General features: G+C 52.8%; 1 protein-coding gene across 1 annotated transcript in view; it reads left to right on the top strand.

Annotated features, from left to right (window-relative positions):
- The first annotated feature begins 1,909 nt into the window (after nucleotides 1-1,909).
- The window catches only part of MYH7B (myosin heavy chain 7B), a 28,081-nt gene continuing 10,534 nt past the window's right edge, over nucleotides 1,910-19,456 (top strand). Inside the window, exons 1-21 of the mRNA XM_086623149.1 lie at nucleotides 1,910-2,006; nucleotides 2,731-2,834; nucleotides 4,573-4,716; nucleotides 4,820-4,976; nucleotides 5,080-5,107; nucleotides 6,166-6,262; nucleotides 7,114-7,137; nucleotides 8,986-9,078; nucleotides 9,859-9,922; nucleotides 10,044-10,142; nucleotides 11,190-11,293; nucleotides 11,824-11,962; nucleotides 13,228-13,346; nucleotides 14,150-14,299; nucleotides 14,640-14,810; nucleotides 15,559-15,738; nucleotides 15,826-15,958; nucleotides 16,446-16,522; nucleotides 18,029-18,116; nucleotides 18,576-18,693; nucleotides 19,304-19,427. Of these exons, the coding sequence (XP_086479275.1) occupies nucleotides 1,910-2,006; nucleotides 2,731-2,834; nucleotides 4,573-4,716; nucleotides 4,820-4,976; nucleotides 5,080-5,107; nucleotides 6,166-6,262; nucleotides 7,114-7,137; nucleotides 8,986-9,078; nucleotides 9,859-9,922; nucleotides 10,044-10,142; nucleotides 11,190-11,293; nucleotides 11,824-11,962; nucleotides 13,228-13,346; nucleotides 14,150-14,299; nucleotides 14,640-14,810; nucleotides 15,559-15,738; nucleotides 15,826-15,958; nucleotides 16,446-16,522; nucleotides 18,029-18,116; nucleotides 18,576-18,693; nucleotides 19,304-19,427 (2,310 nt within the window). The remainder of the gene's footprint in view (nucleotides 2,007-2,730; nucleotides 2,835-4,572; nucleotides 4,717-4,819; nucleotides 4,977-5,079; nucleotides 5,108-6,165; nucleotides 6,263-7,113; nucleotides 7,138-8,985; nucleotides 9,079-9,858; nucleotides 9,923-10,043; nucleotides 10,143-11,189; nucleotides 11,294-11,823; nucleotides 11,963-13,227; nucleotides 13,347-14,149; nucleotides 14,300-14,639; nucleotides 14,811-15,558; nucleotides 15,739-15,825; nucleotides 15,959-16,445; nucleotides 16,523-18,028; nucleotides 18,117-18,575; nucleotides 18,694-19,303; nucleotides 19,428-19,456) is intronic.

The raw sequence follows: 19,456 nt of genomic DNA, 5'->3' as shown, positions 1-19,456 counted from the left end.
CTTCAGATGCCAGCAACTAAAATGTCTTTTCCTTGAGCCTGGCACGGAAATCCCCGTGGCATGGGTGTGGGTCTGGCTGCCCCCCACCAGGTCCCATTCCCATCTCGGGCAGCCCGTGGTGGTGCTGCCGGGATGGAGGTGTGCTCCGGGCTGTGATGACCGTGTTGTACACAGTGTCTTTGGGTGCTGCTCGGGTAAAATGATGTGGAGGAAACCCAGCAGCCTCTCTGTAGAGAGATCTTTAATCTGGTCTACCCCTGAATCCAGCTCCCAAGCCAACGTGAGCAGGCTCTGGGAGCAGGACCCAGAGGGTTGCTGCTGGGCAGAGCTTGCCAAGGGCAGAGCCCGTCCATGGCAGCGAGGCAGAGCAGGAGGCTCGAGCCCCCTGCCCAGCAGCGTGCCTGTCCTGAGGGACTGCTCATGGGCCACTACGGCTGCGGGGAACATCAGACCCCTCTGCCAAAACCGTTGAGTTTCACTTGCCTATAACCAGAAAGGCAAATTCTGGTGTTTGTGGTGGTTGGTGTTGAATGGGCAGTAGCTGGTGTGCCACGGGAAACAAGCTGAGCCCTTTGAGAAGAAGACGAAAGGGGAGCAGAGACCAAGCCCCGAGGTCCTCCTCCAGTGCCCCGCTCACGGGCACTCTGGCCAGGTAGGGACTGAACCAAAGCTGAGCAAGAGGTTGGGATGCTCCAGCTCAGAAAGCCAGTGGCTGCACACATCCTACCAGACATCGGCTCTCCTGGCGAGGTGCAGGGAAGAAGAAGGAGGACCGATTGCTCAGGTGCAGGAGGAAATGGCAAAGCTCTCGTTCCTCTGCTCCCTGCCGCAGCCAGCAGCGCGGGCAGGCTTGGAGAGCTGCGCTGCTCCGGGAGCCGGAGTCTCTGCCTTTGTACTCGCCTGACAATACAGGAATAAAAATAACCAGGCTGCATTTGCAGAGAGATAAAAGCGAAGTTTGCCTTTTGTGTCTCTCCGGGCAGTGGGACAGCAGCACCAATGGAGCTGTGTGGACATGACACATGGGAATTTCTGACATATCTTTTCCCACTCTGACCTTGACAGACACAATAAAAAGGGGCTTTGCTGCGCGCACACAGCCACTCAGTCCTACCGCCAAGGTTAGTAAGAAAGAGCATGTCTGTGTGCGCGCTTGTCCCCTGCTACTAACCCGCTTCACCGCTGCAGGGTGGATGTTCCCGGAGGACAGGGGCTGACTGGCGGTGCCGGGCAGGGTGGGACAGACCTGGATCAAGAGCGTTTTTGCTAAGGCTGGCGCACTTTGCCAACTTGCTGGCTACCAGCGGTGGCTACGTTCGTGATAGCTGTGGCGTTTTGGAGCTCGGCTGTGTGATGCCGCGTTAGATGGGTATTAGAAAGCGCTGGCATAAAAGTGCTTTTCCAAGCAGCTGTCACAGTGGTCTTCTAGAAGGGATCTTCCCAGGGATAATACCTCCAGCCTCGCTTTTATCTTCCTGCAATATTGCTCTGCAACATAGACCCGGGTCTTTGCAGCGGTTTTGTGCGGGTCTGTAGAACTGGGATAGTTCTTAGCTGAGTTTATCAGGAAAAGAGGTGTTGTTGATGATCTCTGATGACACCTAAAATGTGAATGTGGATTTTGACACCAAAGCAATGCTGGCTCACCCAGCTGGCACTTGAAGTGCGGGGCTGATAGCAGCAGAAGGGAAAGTGTTCAGTAATTGTCTTGTTATTATAGCTATTATTAGCTAGCATTGTTGTCACTGTCTTCTCACACTCTCTAAAATTAAAAGCGCGTTTGGTGACCATGTTGCTCTTGGTGGGAGCTTTCGCCATGTGCTGACTCCTTGCCCCTTCCCTCCTTTCAGCGTTCGGGTGTCTTTCACCGCTTCCTCGCTGCTGCCAAGTCTTCCTCCAGCCGTGCAAGATGTCTATGCTGGACATGAGCGAGTTTGGGGAGGCTGCTGAATACCTCCGGAAAAGCTACACGGAGCAGCTGAAGCTTCAGACAATCCCATTTGATGGTAAGACCCCGGGCAGCTCTCGGCACAGCCCCCTCTGTGTTCCCCAAGCCCCTTGGGCACAGCTCTCTTTGGCGAGCGTCCCCATCCCTTTCCCAGTGTGGTACCCGTGGTATTGCAGGCGCTGCAGAGTTACCTGCAACTCTCTGGAGGACAGGAAAACCTCAGAAGTAGGAAAAGAAGATTTTTGATTGTCCCCTTGTCTTCTGAGGTGCAGGAGGAGGTGGTCCTTCATCTCCCCTGACCCTGAGCAGCAGGAGGGCTAAGGGAAATGAAATGAGGGACTGGTGGCAAAGCGTTTTCCAGTTCTGTTTCATTCTGGAGGTATATAGAGCTTGCTCGCAGCCCTCGCACTGTGTCCCAGCCGTGCTGCTGTACCATGGCTTGCCAGGCTTGGGCTCACTCCTCTCAGCTTGCCAAACGAGGAGAGTTTTGCTTCCTGACATCGTCCTCTTTTCATGATGGTCTGAGTGCAAGCACACGTGAAGCAGCAGACTTCTGTCAGGCTAAAAGTTGACCCTGGCAAATTAAACAGCTGCCAGTCATGAAAAAGGCAAAGAAACCCTAGCTCCTGTGACCAAGAGCGTAGGAAGAAATAACCGCTGTCCTTCCATGTTATCGGACTGCGTTCATGTGGCTTTCAGCTGACAATTTAAAATGTTTTCCTGCATTTCAACCAGTTTTTTGTATTCCCTTCCCTTCCCTTTTTTTCCTTCTCCTCCTCCAGGAAAGAAGCGAGCTTGGATCCCGGATGAGAAAGAAGCTTATATTGAAGTGGAAATCAAAGAAAGCACTGGTGGCAAAGTCACTGTGGAAACCAAAAACAAGGAAGTAAGCAAAACACCTTTCATTTTCCAAGGGAGAGCAGGTGTGTGTGGAGGGGGGATATGTGTGACAAGATCACGTCTGAACCTCTTGCTGATAACCCTTCCACGCTCAGCACTCAGTCATGCCCCGAGGGGACACCCACCGCAGTGTGTCAGGACACGTAGGCCAATGACTTGCCAAGAGTGGCAGCGGTTCAGCATCCCCCCGTGGTGTGTTTGCTTTCAAACACCGTTTGTGGTGCGAGACAGACGGAAGGGGACAGTCGGGCTGGTCCAGCGCGGCTCCCAGCTGCGGGGGGAAGTCTGCCCAAAGGCAGCGCCTGCTCCAGCACAGCCCTTGGGATGCTGAACTGCTGCCCGGCTCATCTCGAGGGTCAGAACAGGAGGTAAGGAGCCAGTTGGCCAATTCCTGCTTGTTTTAGTCGGGATTTGAAGCGGAGGGAGTGGTGCTGTTGGGAGAACAGGTGCTGGGCAAAGAGGTAAGACCAGCTGTGTCTAGTGGTGAGGCTCCAGCTTTCCAGCAGTGGGAGGGAGGCAAAGCAAGAAACGATCAGCTGATATTTGTCAAGACAATATCCAGTACAATTAGCTGCTAACGAGTTTAATTAATATTCTTTTATTGGGTATAGGAGTTGTGTGGCCTTGTGACATCATTCCATTAGTGTAAAACTGGGAAAAAGAACAAGGACCTGACCAGGCAGTAGATGTTTATTATTTCTTTTTCTTGGTTAGTCACCACGGCACTGAGAAGAGTTCACATCTTCTGAGTTTAAAAGAAATATATGTAATCGTCTGTGAAAAGTGTCAAGGTTTTGAAAATATTTTTTGTCTGAAATTGGGAAAAAAGGCAAAAACCTTTTTGCCACCCCAAAAGAAAATTTACTGGGGAGGGAGTGTCAATTTGAGAAGTTTATTCTGGTGTTTAAAATGCCGTGATTGAAGATCTTCAGCTTGTGTGAACAAAACAGTTTCCAAACCTTTTTTGCCATTCTCTCTTGAAACTGTTCTTTTTAACAATTTGTCACGGATTTACAAAATCTGAAATCCTATCTGCTTTCCCTGGATCAGCATTTCCAGCAGAAAAAGTTTCATGAGACGTAACCCCACCCTTATCCTCCTATCCCCTCCTGCTTTTAACACCCAACACTTTCTAACACCAGCACTTCGTATTCACATGTAAAAAAGGCTCTTTGAAAGGCCTCATTTAATCTTTATTAACAAGATCTTTGCTAAATCCAGCTTCTTCCATTCAGGCAAGATACCTAACACGACAGTCTCCCAGTGCTTGGCTTCACAGGATTAAATCAATCCAGTTCTAAGTGCCGGGGTACAGGTTCAGCTGTTTTCCCAAATAACCAGGGATCTCTTGGAGCAAAAGGCTGCGCTGCTGCAGGGTTTTAGGCTGCAAAGAAGAGCGCAGGACGGAGGTGTCGAGCCTCCAGGGTTGTGGAGTGACGTCTTGGTGCCCCCCAGCTTGGACCCCCTCCACCGAGCTCGGTCGCAGCCCGTGTCCCTGGGGAGCAGACAGGCGTGGGGCTTGCTTTTCCCAGCTGGGGTGCTGGTGGGGCTCCCTGAGCCCCAAAATGGAGCACAATCCAGTCAGAAGGACAGCCGGCACGGGGCCAGGGTTGCCCCCAGCATGGGGCTGTCAGTGTGTCTGCCCACCTGGAGCGGGAGTTTTGGGACAGAGCGTGTTTGGTGGGGGCTGGGGTCCGTCTGACGCGTCTTCCCTCCACCGGCAGACACGGGTGGTGAAGGAGGACGAGCTGCAGCCCATGAACCCCCCCAAGTTCGACATGATCGAGGACATGGCCATGCTGACGCACCTCAACGAGGCCTCCGTGCTCTACAACCTGAAGCGCCGCTACTCGCACTGGATGATCTACGTGAGCCGACGGCACCGGGGGGCCGGGGGGTGCCCCGGCGAGGTGGGGAGGTGATGGAGCACCAGCCTCCCCCGTCCCTCACCCACCCCCTTTCCCTCCACAGACCTACTCAGGGCTCTTCTGCGTCACCATCAACCCCTACAAGTGGCTGCCCGTCTACACGGCACCCGTGGTGGCTGCCTACAAGGGCAAGCGGCGCTCCGAGGCGCCGCCGCACATCTACTCCATCGCTGACAACGCCTACAACGACATGCTGCGCAGTAAGCCCCCACCGCGGCCACCCCCATCTTGGGGGGATCCGTGCTCTCAGGGCGGGGGGTGAGGTGGGTGCCACCAGCCTAACGCCCGCTCCTTCTCTTCCAGACCGCGAAAACCAGTCCATGCTCATCACGTAAGTGCCCTGCCATGCCCTCGCCCCTGCGACGTGCTGGTGGGGGAGCCCGGGGTGGGCAACTTGTGCCCCAGGAGGGCCCCCTGGCTGCGTCCCCCCCTCCACAGAAGCTGTTGTCCTCCCTCCATCCCTTCCTGCGGGCTCCCCTGCGCCCTGACGGCTGCGCCCCGACCGCTGGCATCCTCTGAGGAGGAGCAAGAGGGAAGGAGAGATGGAGGCTGAGGCCGGAGGGAGATGGCGGCAGCGGCCGGAGGGGCGGCGGTGGGGGAGGAGGGCCATGTGGGAGGGTGTAGGGCAGGTTGATTTCAAGTGACATATAGATAAGGGCTATATAAAGGACTCTAAAGGACCCTACGGCGCTGCCAGGAGCCACGGACATTTTTAGCCTGGGCCATGGCCTAATTAGGAAAGGCAGGGGCTGCGGAGAGATGCTTGGCGCGTGGCTGCCGGTGGCTCTGCTCCCTCCCGGCTCTTTGTCATCTGGGATTACAATGGGAGAGCAGCTAACTATAGGGATGAGCTCAGCGGGGCCGGCTGGCCACCTGCACCCCACAGTGGGCACGCTGGCCCCCGCGTTCAGCCAGGCAGGATGCACCCTGGTGTGGCGCTGTCACTGGTTCCAAGACCCCCCAGCAAAGCAGGACGTGCTGAAACCACCCGAGTGGGCGCAGGCGAGGCTGGTTCCCGGCTGATCCCAGACAGCTGAAGCCCTGGGGCCAGGGCCGTACGGCCGTGGTGGGCGCCGGCACCTCCTGCCATATCTGCGGCGGGCAGCTGACCCCCCGCGGCACCTCGGAGGAGGCAGGCAGAGCCTGGGCTCAGAGCTGGAGGACATGGCGAGGATGGAGCTGGGTTTCAATCCAAAGACAAGCCCCAAAGACAAGCACGTACACCCCCAGGCTGGAGGGGATTGATAGTGCCAGCGTCCCCATCCCTCCGATGCTTTGCTTCTCCCTCCCGGCATGCCAAGCGGGGCGGCAGGTCGGCAGGGTCTCTGTTTGAAGTTTTGCCTGTTCTTTGCCTCGTGTCCTTGATCTGTGTATTTCTGTTACTCTAAGCGGAGAATCTGGTGCTGGTAAGACTGTAAACACCAAGCGGGTCATTCAGTACTTTGCCATTGTCGCAGCCTTGGGCGACGCACCGGGCAAGAAATTAGTAAGACCCTCTTTTGAAACAAGTTCTTGCTGTTTTCTTCCTTTCTTTATTTATTCTTTTTTTCCCCCCTCCTCCTTTCTTCTTCTTTTTACTTTTTTTTTTTCTTCCCCCAACTTTTTGCATTTGGAAGCGTGTTTTGGTCTGACCTACCCAGGACTTGGCTTTTCCCTGACTTTTGAACAAGCAAGGCTTGAAATTATTCTGCTCAAGGGGAAATGGATTTTTTTTTACATTGCTGCTCAATCTGTGCAGCCTGGAAGAGGTGCCTTAGACTCCCTCTTCATTTTCTCTTCCTCCTTCAACACCCCACCGATCTTCTTAAGGAGCACTAAAAGAATGCAGTACACCTGCCATTTCCCACCTTGCCTCTTTTAAGCCTTGCTTTTCATCCTTTTCTCCTTTTTTTCTCCTCTTGTTCATTTTGACCCTTTTCTACCTTGTGCTTTTCTTGCTCTTGTTTTGATTCTTGCATTTCTTTGGTGCTGGTTATTTTTGAGCTGCCCTTGCAAGTGCTTATTTCTTCTTGATACGTTGAGGCTCCAGCCTGCTTTTCCCTCGTAGAAGCAAACTGGCTGCTTTAGGTATCAGACAAGCAATACTTGAGCATTATTTTCTTTACTCTTCTTTGGGTTTGGATTTAACTGTTCTTGCTTTTTGACGCATTTCTTTGTTTTCTTGAGCTAATCTATTTAACAACTTTTTGGCATCTCTTTTGAAGTTTAATCCTCCCATTTTTTTCCTGGACGTTTTTTGGCACTAAATGGTCATGCCCTGCTTTTCTGACCATGCTTCTTGCGGTTCTTACCTGGCTTTTCTGGATTTCTAAAGACAATTTTCTTTCCTTTCTCTAGGCAGCTCTTGCCACTAAGACTGGGGTAAGTGTCGTAGACTCCTAATCTGTAATGCTGAGGACAGAGTTCTGCTGCACCGCAGAGCTACGGCGGGGTGTTGAGGAATGCCTGCGTGGGGCCTCTGCCTTGGGCAGCGCTTAGTTCTCCGCTTGGCTTTGTATCTCCCACCTTCCCATAGTTTGAAGCTTTGGTGTTTCATCTCTTAGTGACTTTCTACCTTTCTGACTCCAACCGCTCCTTCAAGGGATCCTTACTCTTCAAACATGCAGTGCAGTTTGCCTGGGGGTGGCATGGGCTCCTCCAAGGATAAGGTGGAGCCATTAGTGTCCTCCCCAGCTGAGGGTGGTGGTGCTGAGGGTGGTGGTGCTGAGGGGCAGGGGAAGAGCCTCTTTGCCACGGGCAGCACTGTGCTCTGGCTGCAGACCGGGTCCCTGATGATGCCTGGACATGCCACCCTCTGCAAGGACCTGAAGTGGCTCGACCCACCACATTGCAGGCAACTGATGTCCTTCTCTGGGGTGCATTTCTGAGGTGCTTGCTTAGCTCCAAGGAACCGACAGAGTGCCTTTGGAAGTCCAGCAAAGGTTCAGTCCCTGGCACTCCCAGCACCCCAAGGGCTCAGCTGTTTCAGCAGCTCAGCCATACATCCTTGGTCCTCGGTTTCTCTGCCTGAGCACTGAGGTTGGGGGATGTCATTAACCCATGAGTCTCAGACCACTTGGGCAAACTTACTAAGAGAGATATAGCTGAGGGGCTGAATCCGTGGGTCCTGGGACAGCCCATGGGGCAGTCCCCATTGAAGCTCACAGGCCAGGCAGTTTTAGATGAGGCAGAATTCAGAGATAACAGATCAAAGCATGTCCTGGTGACAAAACACAGTTTGTCAGTAAAGCTGTGATTCACAGCTGCTCCCTGTCTCTTTTGCCCTTCACACGCCTGGAGCTGCAGAGGTGGGGAGCAGTCGTGGGCCCAACACTGCCAAGACAGCGTGGCTGTTGGTGGGCAGAGCCCAGAGCTGGTGTTTCCTACCTGAGGAAAGCCCTATGGACTGTAAAGTGTCAGAGCATGGGCAAAAGCTCTCATGAAAAATCCTGCAGGTGCCTGTGCCACCTGTGCCAGTGCCTTTGCCACTACTGTTGTCAAAACCCACTGTCCTTCGCGTGGCTTGGCACGAGTCTCTTGCTTCTGTCCTTGAATTCTTGTCCTGCTTTGCTGAGTTAGATGGAGGCTGTCTCTTTATCTTTGGACTGTGCATGTGAAACATGAATAGAAAAACAAGGTTAGGGGAAGGTAGTCTTGGGGCTTGCTGAGGAGAGCTCCAGTGAGTTCAGCAGAGCACACTGGCTGGGACCTGTGACGTGCTCCCATTGCGCTGTGTGTGTTGGTGGTGTAGGGAGTCGTAGATCAAGCCTGTTTTCTGGATCTCTTCTTTTGCAATGTGCTGTGATTTGAACTGTCCAAGACTTCAGTTTGGTGGAAGAAGAAATGCCTGGCAGAGCCAAAGAGCCTGAAATGTTTCAGGCTGTTGTGTTGACAATGCATGCTTGCTCTTGTTTTACACATTGTAGCAGCCTAAGAAGGGCTAAGGACTGCTGTGTGCAGAGGGGACAGTAGCCTGGATCTTCAGAGGGACCAGTTTAGGCAAGGAGAAGCCCACAGAGAGCATTGCTGCAAAACCGAGCTCTGCTGACTCCCAAACTGTGTTGCCTCATGAGATGAGAAGATGCCCCAGGAGCAGCAGGCTCTTAAAGACAGCTAAGGAGTGTAGCAGGCGGCCGGTGCAAGGAGCCCCACTCTGTTTCCCTGTGGTGTTGGTAACAGATCCCCTCCAGCTGGGTGGGAGCTGACGCATCCTTTGGTTTTGTTTTCCAGGGCACCCTCGAAGATCAAATCATCGAGGCTAACCCAGCTATGGAAGCTTTTGGCAATGCCAAAACCATAAGAAATGACAACTCTTCCCGTTTTGTGAGTGCCTTAGCAAGGCAGAGAGCTCATCTGCCGCGTTTATTTAAGCGGAACGCATCGCTTGTGGTATTGTGAGCCAACGGCACGTAGCGGGAAGCTGGCTCTGCTTCCTGGTGGGATGGGACTGCTGAGGCCGAGCCTCTTCTGCTTACACCAGTGCAGCAAATGGCGTGCTGATCAGAACGAATGGCCCTGGTGTCACAGCCTGTGGCTGGAGAGAAGTCCCTTACGGGGCCAAAGCTGCGAGGGTCAGTAAGCGCAGCTTGGAGTGCTGGAGCTGGGACAGACAAGCTTGCCCCTTCCAGGGAGCAGAATCTTTTTTGCTAAGCCCAGCCTGGGTGTGCTGTGGGGTGAGGAGCTCATCAGCCACAGGTGGCTGTGATGGCTCTTCTTGTGGCTTGGAGGCACAGGAGACAGTCCTGGGTGAGATTCCTCAGCACACCCAGGGCAGGAGGCTGCGGGCAGAACCAGTATCATGCTGCCCTGCAGAAGTGCTTTGTTTTAAGAACAGGCCTGAGGACAGGGATTTATCTGCTGTGGGTGGAATTTCTGCCTCCCTAGTGTTTAAAGCTCTGGGTGATGCTGTCTGATCCTCTGCACATTACAAACCAGAGAACTTCATGCACCTACTCCTCACAGAGCCCAGTAACTTGCCTGGCATCAGCAGAAGCCTAAAAAGTGGGAAATTACCGGTGTCTTGTAGTTATATGAAGTTTGTAGGAGCTGTTCTGAAGTATACCGGTGTGGCCAAGCCCGGTGCTTAGATGTGCATGTTTTCAGGGCAAGTTCATCCGGATCCATTTCGGCCCCTCCGGGAAGCTGGCCTCTGCAGACATCGACATCTGTGAGTAAATGTGTGCCAACTGCAGTGGGGAGGGATGTCATCTCACTGTTTGTGCTGGTGCTGGGTCAGCTCCAGGAAAGAACAAGCCCTCTTCTAACCTTTCTGCCTTATTTGCTTCTAGATCTTCTGGAAAAATCAAGAGTGATTTTCCAGCAACCCAAAGAGCGAAGCTACCACATCTACTACCAGATTCTCTCTGGGAAGAAACCAGAGCTGCAAGGTAAGGCTGCCAAAGCTGGAGCAGCATGCCTTTGCAGCATGGTGGCTTGAAAATAGCCACAAAGAGCTCTCTTGTCAGCTTTGGGGTCCGCAGGGAATGAGCAAACTCAGCTCACCATGCAGGTACTGCCCTCGAATGCTCTGCTAGCTGTGCAGGAGCATAAGATTGGCTGATAATTCAGGGTGGAAGGGATTTCAAGAGGCCATCTGGTCCAGCCTCCTTTATCCTCACAGACTGAGAGGCCACACTAAAGCCCTCCCTGCAACTGTAGAGGAGCAGAGAAGTGGTCACTCAGGGTCTGTCTGCAGGGCGAGAGCACACTTTGCAAAGCTGCCTCATTGCGTGGTGGGTACAGCACTGATCTCAACATGTGCAGGCTGGCTATTTACTCATTTGGGGGCAGGGGGAAGTGTTTTGCAGCCTACTCTGAGCTCCTTCAGCCACCCTAGTGAGATGATCTGTTTCAGGTGAGCTTGAAAACAGCTGCACAGCTCACTCACAGCAGTGGCCCTGGTGTAGATATATCTGAGACGTGTTCCCCAGGATGGTCCCAGCTGACCCATATTTGCCCTGGGGCCCTTGTGCTCTGAGCAGCCCTGTCTTCCAGGTGCCAGGTCACACAGAGTGCTCAGGAAACCTTTCCACCCTGCAGAACGATGGTTGGCACAGTCCCCTGGGGTGGTCAGCCTCTTGGCTGCAGGCTCTTGAGCTTGTTGCTGGCTTGAGAACAATACCTTATTAGGCAGGTCTGGACAGCTGTGCAGAGCAGTAATCTTATCTGGTGGTCACAAGGACATGGATGGCCACTTCTAAATCAGTCTGCAGCCAAGCCATATCCCAAGATAGCAAGCAGGAGGCACAGCACAGAAGAGATGGACCCATGTGTGGACCTTCCTGGGCTTGAAGAGGCAGTTCTTCCCACCAGCTGGTGCCCTCTGGTTGAGGCTCCTGAAGTCTTATCTCTTCATCTGTGCCCAAGGCTGCCCCTCTGCCTCAGTTTTGTCTCTGTCAGGCTGGCCTCACCCTATGCATGTCTTCCCCCAACAGATATGCTGCTGCTCTCCCTCAACCCCTACGACTACCACTTCTGCTCTCAGGGTGTAACGACTGTGGACAACCTGGATGATGGCGAGGAGCTCATGGCAACAGATGTACGTGTGCTTCCTTCACCCTGCACAGCCTGAGGCAGGGGCCTGGGGGAGGGCTCAACCTCCTTCTGGGCAGACATGGGGACGTGTCCTGGCTTTTCTGTGTCCCTCTCTAAATTAGCTGTAAGCTCCCTCTGGTTTATTGGCAGTTGTTCTGCACATGCTGTGACCCTACAAGAAAGAGCAGAGTGACTCTGGTCTCCATCGACAGTCTCTTGCAGGCAGAGAAGGGAGAGTAATTCCCTGCATTAGGAAGGACACTTCCCATGGCTCCCATGAGAAGGTGAAACCTCAGCTTGGAAAACCTCCTGCTTGTGGATGCTAGGCTAGTTCTTTTGCTTTCAAATAGATCTTGTGCAAGCTGACTTGCATTCGAAATCCCATGGACAGGATTCTTTGGCTCAGTGCCCACCAGATACAGCACCCTGCCCAGAGCCCCAAGATAGGAAGACTGCCTTAGGAAACAGTGGGAGACCCAACACTCACCTCAGAGTGGTGATTTTGTTCTATCTATACTGCTTGTCTCTCCTCAGCACGCCATGGACATCCTGGGCTTCAGCAATGATGAAAAATACGGCTCCTATAAAATAGTGGGCGCTATCATGCACTTCGGCAACATGAAGTTCAAGCAAAAGCAGCGAGAAGAGCAGGCAGAGGCTGACGGCACTGAAAGTGAGTTTGGCTCCGTGCTGCCAGATCTGCCCAGCGTGGGCTGGGCATGCAAATTCCTCCAAGGGCAGCCTGTGATAACTTCCCAGGCCTGCTCTGTGAAGGTCAGTGACCATGATCCCAAGCAACCACACTGTCTTAGGACCTGCTTTAGGTGCACAAAAGGGCTCGTCCTTGAGCGGGCATATTTAGAACAGCCCTTTCTGCAAGCACGAGGTGGTCTCACCTGCTTCAGACTTGCCTCAGCAACATCATAGGCTGTCACACCCTGGCTGTACTTCGCCTTGTTCAGTGTTCTGCTGCTTTTCATCACCTCTTCTCTTGCACTTCATTAGACAGCCTTCCAGAGCAGGTTGTCTGCAAAGCATGAGCCAGGCCATGATCAGGACTGCAGGGATCTGCTCAAGTCACAGCCTCCTGGAGAGCGGTTAGAGTAGGATACAGTCACCGTCTAATACTCTTCCTTGTTTGTTGCTCAGGAAAATCCAATGCAAATCACAGATCTAAGAGAATAGTCAGAAAAGACAGAGCTCAAATATTTTTTTTATTGCTTTTGCACTGCTGCATTATGCCTGGCTCCCAGGTGTAGCGGAGCAAGCTTCAAGGAGAAAGTGACTTTCCAGCAGGTTGAAGGATGAGAAGGGGGATCCCTATCACTTAGCTGGAAGGCTTAAGCAGTAACTATACATCAGCTGAGGCAGGGATCCTGCAGCAATGTCACCTGGATCAGACCTTGTCATGCTGACATTCATGAAGGAAGAGTTCCCTTTGCCTGAGGAATGTCAACACAGGATTCAGCTGCTACCTGGTAGTTAAAGAAGATTTTGATTTAGCAGTGATTTCCCTACAGAGGTGATTTTCTAGCTACAATCTGCTATGAGGAGTCTATGAAAGATAAGGAAGAAAATCACCTCTCTCCCGGTCAGTTCCAATTCACTGCACAGGAATCCAGGCTTCCACTGGAAAATGCATAGAGATCCCCAGACCAAGAAGACTCAAAAACCTGATAGGCACCTGATAAAGTGCAGCAAATTTGCTAAGGCCATCTCCAAACAGTAAGTTCTCAGGCAGCAGGTCCGGACTTTAAAAATATCATACAATATCCAAGATGGGAAATCACATTAGACACTGGAGGAGACTCTGGAGCAGGAGGAAAAACTAGTATAGGCAACATTGATCAGCAGAAGAGCTGGTAATTTTTTAAATTTTCTTTTTTGCCTTCTCAGGGGTTTCTTGCTGGCTCCTCATGCCTTTGTACTGTTTTACAGGTGCTGACAAAGCTGCCTACCTGATGGGAATCAGCTCAGCTGACCTCATCAAGGGGTTGCTCCATCCTCGTGTGAAAGTGGGCAATGAGTACGTGACCAAAGGTCAGAACGTGGAACAGGTGAGTGTCCTGGGATACGAGCTCCCTGCTCACACTGGTGAGTGACTCGTCTGCATGCAGGCCCATTGCATAATGTTCTCTGCACAGGGCCACTGGTGCTTCAGTTCACTCTCTTGGGTTTAGGAAGAGACTCCAGAGCAGCATGAGAAGATGTACCCACAGTTACTGGCTTTTAGCAGCTGGGAAAGTTAGTGGCAGAGTTGGCAGATATCTTTTGATATTAACCAAGGCTGGAGGTTCAATTCAGCATCTTTGAACTCTGGGTTGGATCACAGCCAGAAGAGGTCCAGTTTCTGTGGATCTTCTTCTGAGACAGTCACACTCCCATGAAGAGCTCAGCTCTGGAAAGTAGAAAACTCACATAAATACTCATCTAAACTGATTTTGTAGGAGACTTAAATGCATCAAAAATGTATCTTGTCAGACTCCAGCCACATCACTGTTAGGAGCCCAGACCTGGCCCGTATAGTGCAACCCAGTCCTTGAGTAAAATTCAGGAGGACCTTAGGAGCTGCTGTCTTATCCAGAGTGAACTGTAGGCTTCTGCCATGCACAAGGCTTCTGAAAATACCACGTTAGATTGAATCTGTATCCTAAGACCTTGGAGGCTAAGGCCAGGCCAGGGACACAAGAACACATTTGTGAGCATGTGAAAACTAGTCTTGGAGTGTATACTGTAACTGTGAACTCCCTGGATCTGTCTATCGTGTGCCAAGAGGAGCTCTGTTCTTCGGCCTCTAGCTCCTACAAAAGCAGGGAGAAGCATGAGTGCTCATGACATGCTCTCTGATTTTCTTTGGCAGGTTGTCTATGCTGTGGGAGCCCTGGCTAAAGCCACCTATGATCGCATGTTCAAGTGGCTGGTGACTCGGATCAACAAGACCCTAGACACCAAGCTAGCCAGACAGTTCTTCATCGGAGTACTGGACATTGCAGGCTTCGAGATCTTTGACGTGAGTTTTGCAGGCCCTCTGCAATGGGTTTGGGGGAATGTTGTAGCTAGACAGCTCAGTCCCTTACTTTCTAACGGCTCTATCTCCTCCAAGAAACTGCTGGCCTTGATAAGAAGAAGAGCTCTTGTCTGAATTAATTTATCTGGAGCAATCAGGCAGCTCACAAGGACTGTTCTAACATTGCTGTGGGCACATCTCCAATGATTCCTGGCTATCTGCTCTGGTAGCAATCCAGCTGAGCTTAGCAAAGATCGCTCTTTACACCCAGACAAAGCAGAAAAGTGAATCTCTTCACGTCTGGAGCTCTTCTTTCTGATGCAGGTTTGTTTTGTTCTTGCAGTTCAACAGCTTTGAGCAGCTGTGCATCAACTTCACCAATGAGAAGCTGCAACAGTTCTTCAACCACCACATGTTTGTCCTGGAGCAAGAAGAATACAAGAAGGAAGGCATTGAATGGGTCTTCATTGACTTTGGCCTGGACCTGCAGGCTTGCATCGACCTGATTGAGAAGGTAAAGCATCAGTCGGGGCACAGTAAAGGTACTTCTGATAGGTGGCTTCTTTGCAAAGCCAAAGAACAGTGAGGAACTCTGAGGAACTTCGGAACAGTGAGGGGTGCTCTGCTACCAGAAATGAAATTATTCCCTCCCCAGGCAGTGGCAAGTGCCCAGCTTGGTCTTCCCCACACTTACAGGTCAGAGCCTCCAGCCCATTGAGTCCTTTTTGACACAAATTTTGATGTTATGAAAACACAGAAATTCTGTTCCTACCCACCAGTGAGTCACAAAACCTGATGTGGCCTTTTCTTCCAGAGAACAGTGATCTCTACCCCTGTTTTCCTCCCCACTTGCTGCCCCTCAGTGCCTCTTACTTGAGTACTTGCTGATTCGGAGCAGCTTGTATAAAAAATTCCCACCATTGCATGGAGGAAACTCACCTTATTTTTAGAAAGGAGCAAACCTTATAGGATACTGGACAGGATCTCCCCTTCCCAACAATCTGATGGACTTGGGCAAGCCCCCATTTTTTGCAGGCCTGGCCAGTCCCACTCTGACTGGCTGGAGGTCAGATGCAGCCTGGAATACACCAGTGATAGCTTCCCCCATGGTCAAGGTCTTGCACTGTTTGCCTAAATGAGGATGAGCTCTCCTAAGTCAAGCCTTGCCTCACCTTACTCAGTGGCACGGAGAATCTCCCATTCCCAGGATGGGACATGGGAATGCTGAGCTCAGACCTCTTTATACCACCTTCTCTCTGCAGCCACTGGGAATCCTGTCCATCCTCGAAGAGGAGTGCATGTTCCCGAAAGCCTCTGACATGTCGTTCAAAGCTAAGCTCTACGACAACCACATTGGGAAGTCACCCAACTTCCAGAAGCCCCGGCCGGATAAAAAGCGGAAATACGAGGCCCACTTTGAGCTGGTGCACTATGCTGGTGTGGTACGTCCCCTGTCAGCTCTTCCACAGCCCTCACACCTTGCCTCTTGCAGGGCTGTCCTTACCTTTGCCTCTCTCCTCTGGGGACAGGTGCCATACAACATTGTTGGGTGGCTGGACAAGAACAAGGACCCTCTGAATGAGACAGTGGTGTCCGTCTTCCAAAAATCCCAAAACAAGCTCCTGGCCTCCCTCTATGAGAACTACGTAGGCTCTACTTCAGGTGAGGAACAACATCACCCCTTTTTTGACCTCCATCTCTCCCTCCCTTTGCAGCAAAGCCTCCTCACCCCCACGCCCAGTTAGTGCAGCATTCCTGTACCTAGCAGTCTGGGCAAAGGGAAGACCCACACTGACCCCTAAAAACCTCTCTGACCTGGGTAGGTGGGTACCCTGGACATGCAGTGCTGGCATAGGGGCTTTAGGTGGATGTTTAGGACCAGGCTGAGCTTCTACAGTGCTGTAGAGCTGTCCTGGTGGCCCTGTAATCTGGGATGTGTGAAGGGGTCTGTTGTTACCAAGAGCTGAGGAGCAATGTGCAGAGTTGGGTGCTGTGGGAGATGTTTTTAGTGGTCTGCGGCTTCGCACCATCTCTGATTTACAGAAAACAGGGGCTGTGGGTGTTTCAGGGGTGTTTGAGGGTGCTCCTGAGTCCTCCAAGTCAAGCAGATATTTTGCTGATGTAACCAATCAATATTTCAACCCAACAGAGGAACCTCACAAGCCAGGGACCAAGGAGAAACGTAAGAAGGCAGCTTCTTTCCAAACAGTGTCACAGCTGCACAAGGTAAGAGCCAGCCCCTCATCCAAGGCCATGAGGGAAGCATGCTCAAAGTGTCCCAGTATCTGTCCCACTTCCCTGCCAATACTCTGGGGTATCTTGCACATGAGTTCCTGGGGCCTGAAGGACCACCAAGGCTCCTGAAGGACCACCGCTAGAAAAAGCTCCTAACACCCTCAGGACCCTGGGCAAGGGCCGTGTGCCTGGCAGAGTCCCAGCCCTGTCCCTGTGCTGCTAGGGAAGGACACGGAGCTCCAGGCTGGGAGAGCCATGGCTCCCTTTGAGCTGGGGCTTGTGCTGCTTCTGCCCACGTGATGCTTGTGCTGCTCGGCAGCTCCTTCGCCTTTGAGAGAGCGGCAGTTAAGACTTGTAGTGATGTTTAGGTGATGTATTACATGAACATCACTTTAAGTCTGTGCTACTTCTCTCCTCATTCTTGTCGGCGGGAAGGACAGCCTTTGGGCAGAAGAAAATGGAGGAGGATCTTACAGGTCTCTGAGCTGGCAGCTCTCTGCTGTCCTCTCCAGGGAGGTGACCTGAGCTATTTTACAGCTCAGGATAACACACACCCCCCGTTTCCATGCTCACCACAGGAGTTATTTGTTCACCCCAGAGCTTAAGAAACTGGAAAACAGCAGAGAGGGGTGTGTGAGCCCGAAGCTGTGTCCTGCCATGAGAGCCCTGTGGTGACAGGGGGCTCAAAGAGGGCAGCGCTTGTGTCAGGGCCCCTGTTCAGGAGACGGGTGACTTTCTTCCTCCTGGACAAGTCATGGGCCTTGGGGAAAGGCGTCTGTGGCCACAAGTTGCCCTGTGATGAGGTGGAGCTGTGGGAAGGCATTACCTTCCCCGAGCTGGTCCTGGGCAGGCTGAGCCTGTATGAGCAGGGGAAGGCAGCCTGCAAAGATCGAGGGTGCAGGTGCCTTTCCCACCAGAAAAGGCAGGGCCGTACCTGGGCTTGAGCTCTGCCTTGGAGAGAAAAGGATGCCAGGGCTGGATTGGCAAGGTCCTCTGTCATGGTGGAAGGAGGTACAGAGAAAACTGATGAGATGAGGACTGCAGCCAGTGTGGATGCCAGCAGTAGATTTGCAGGGTGCTGAGCACAGGGCTGATGGGCACCAGCAGAGCTGCCTACCAGGAGTACGCTCAGTGCTGTGTTCCTGGCTCTCCTCTGCAGCAAAACTTTACCTGCAAGTACTTGAGAAGCATCTGGCTCCTGTCTGGCATAGCAAAGCCCACAGGTGCCATTTGGCATGTCTGCCAGCCCAGTCCCCTCTGCCAGTGCTCCCACCCTGGCAGAGGGCAGTGGTCCTGCTACGGGGCTGGGGATGTCCCGTTGGCAGGATAGCGCAGAGAGCAGCTGAGGACGAGGAATTTTCCCCTTTCTCATGAAGAGCGGAAAGGGGGTCTCAGTGTCTGCCCTCTCCCTGCCTTTGGGGGGAAGGGGCTGGAGAGAAGTGGTGTAGGGGAGCAGAGCTGTCACCTCATGCCTCATCCCCTGTGTCTGCCCTACAGGAGAATCTCAACAAGCTGATGACCAACCTGCGCTCCACTCAGCCCCACTTTGTCCGCTGCATCATCCCCAATGAGACAAAGACCCCAGGTACGCATGGACCGAGACAGCACCCTGGCAGCTCCCTTGGGTGACATCCATATACAGTAGCTGGCAGGGACTCTTGCACCCACCTTCTCCCAGCCCTTTTCTTGCAGCAGTTCTGCTGCCACTGAGACCTGGCCCCATCTCAGCGTGGAAGCCCCTGTGACCCATGCCAGTCTCCTCTACTGGAGACAATGAGTTTTACCAGGCTCCTGTTTTGCCTGTGCACCGCTGGTTGGGCTGCCTGGCACCTGTGTAGAACAGCAGGCACGGTTGAGTCTTTCAGGCTGACTTCCACCACCCAAGGCCCAGGCTGCAGCACTGGTGCTCACCATAGCCTACAGGACAGGTTAACACCCACGTTCAAAACCATAGGCTGTTTCCAGAGTTCAGGCCCATGCTGCAGCTTCATTTCCTCTGTCCTCTTGGGCTGAGTGTCTGCTCCATCTTTGTTCCCACCCGTAGGAGCCATGGATGCATTCCTGGTGCTGCACCAGCTGCGCTGTAACGGTGTCCTTGAAGGTATCCGCATCTGCCGTAAGGGATTCCCCAACAGGATCCTCTACGCAGACTTCAAGCAGCGGTAACTCCCTCTTCTTCCTTGCCCAGCAACCCATGCATGTTCTGAGGGGAGAAAGAGTGGCTCTGACCTGCTCCCCAGCTTGTGCAGGGCTGGCCTGGACCAGCACAACGTGCCCAGTGCATGTACAGTTTGGGGTAGCTCTGCTGCGAGCTCTGCGGTGCCAGACAGGGAGAGTTTGGGGCCAGATGTGATGAACAGCAGGGCTGGTGATGTTCGAGATGCTGAATGCAGGGCTGGTGCAGGTGGATGGTGACATGATTAGCCTTCTGATCCTGGCTCAGATTTCTCTCTGCCCTTGGGATCTTTACCATTCTCCAGATGGCCCCATCCACTCTGCTTGGCCTGGGCCTGACCAGGCATGGTGTGGCCATGCACTCCATAGTCTTCCTTGTGTTAGGGGACTAAGATCTGGCAGGGTTACCTGGCGTCTGCTCTGCAGAAGAGCCCATGCTGCGCCCTAGAGCTCCTGGTTCATGCATGTCACCAGCCTGTGCTGCAGTGACATGTTTCCATGGGGAACTGGCATGGCTGAGGTATGGGGATGATGACGGAGCCATCAACTCTGTGCTGAGGTTCTCTTGCATGTCCTCCCTCTGCTTTGTCCCTGCAGCTACCGTATCCTGAATCCAACGGCCATTCCAGATGACAAGTTTGTGGACAGCAGAAAGGCCACAGAGAAGCTGCTGAGCTCCCTGGAACTAGACCACTCACAGTACAAGTTTGGTCATACCAAGGTGAGACCAGGCAGCTGGTCCTTGGGAGG

Source organism: Tauraco erythrolophus, chromosome 18, assembly GCF_009769465.1.
Source record: "Tauraco erythrolophus isolate bTauEry1 chromosome 18, bTauEry1.pri, whole genome shotgun sequence".
NCBI classification, from domain to species: Eukaryota; Metazoa; Chordata; class Aves; order Musophagiformes; family Musophagidae; genus Tauraco; species Tauraco erythrolophus.
Note: the sequence above shows the minus strand (reverse complement) of the source record. Positions and strands in the feature narration are given on the sequence as shown.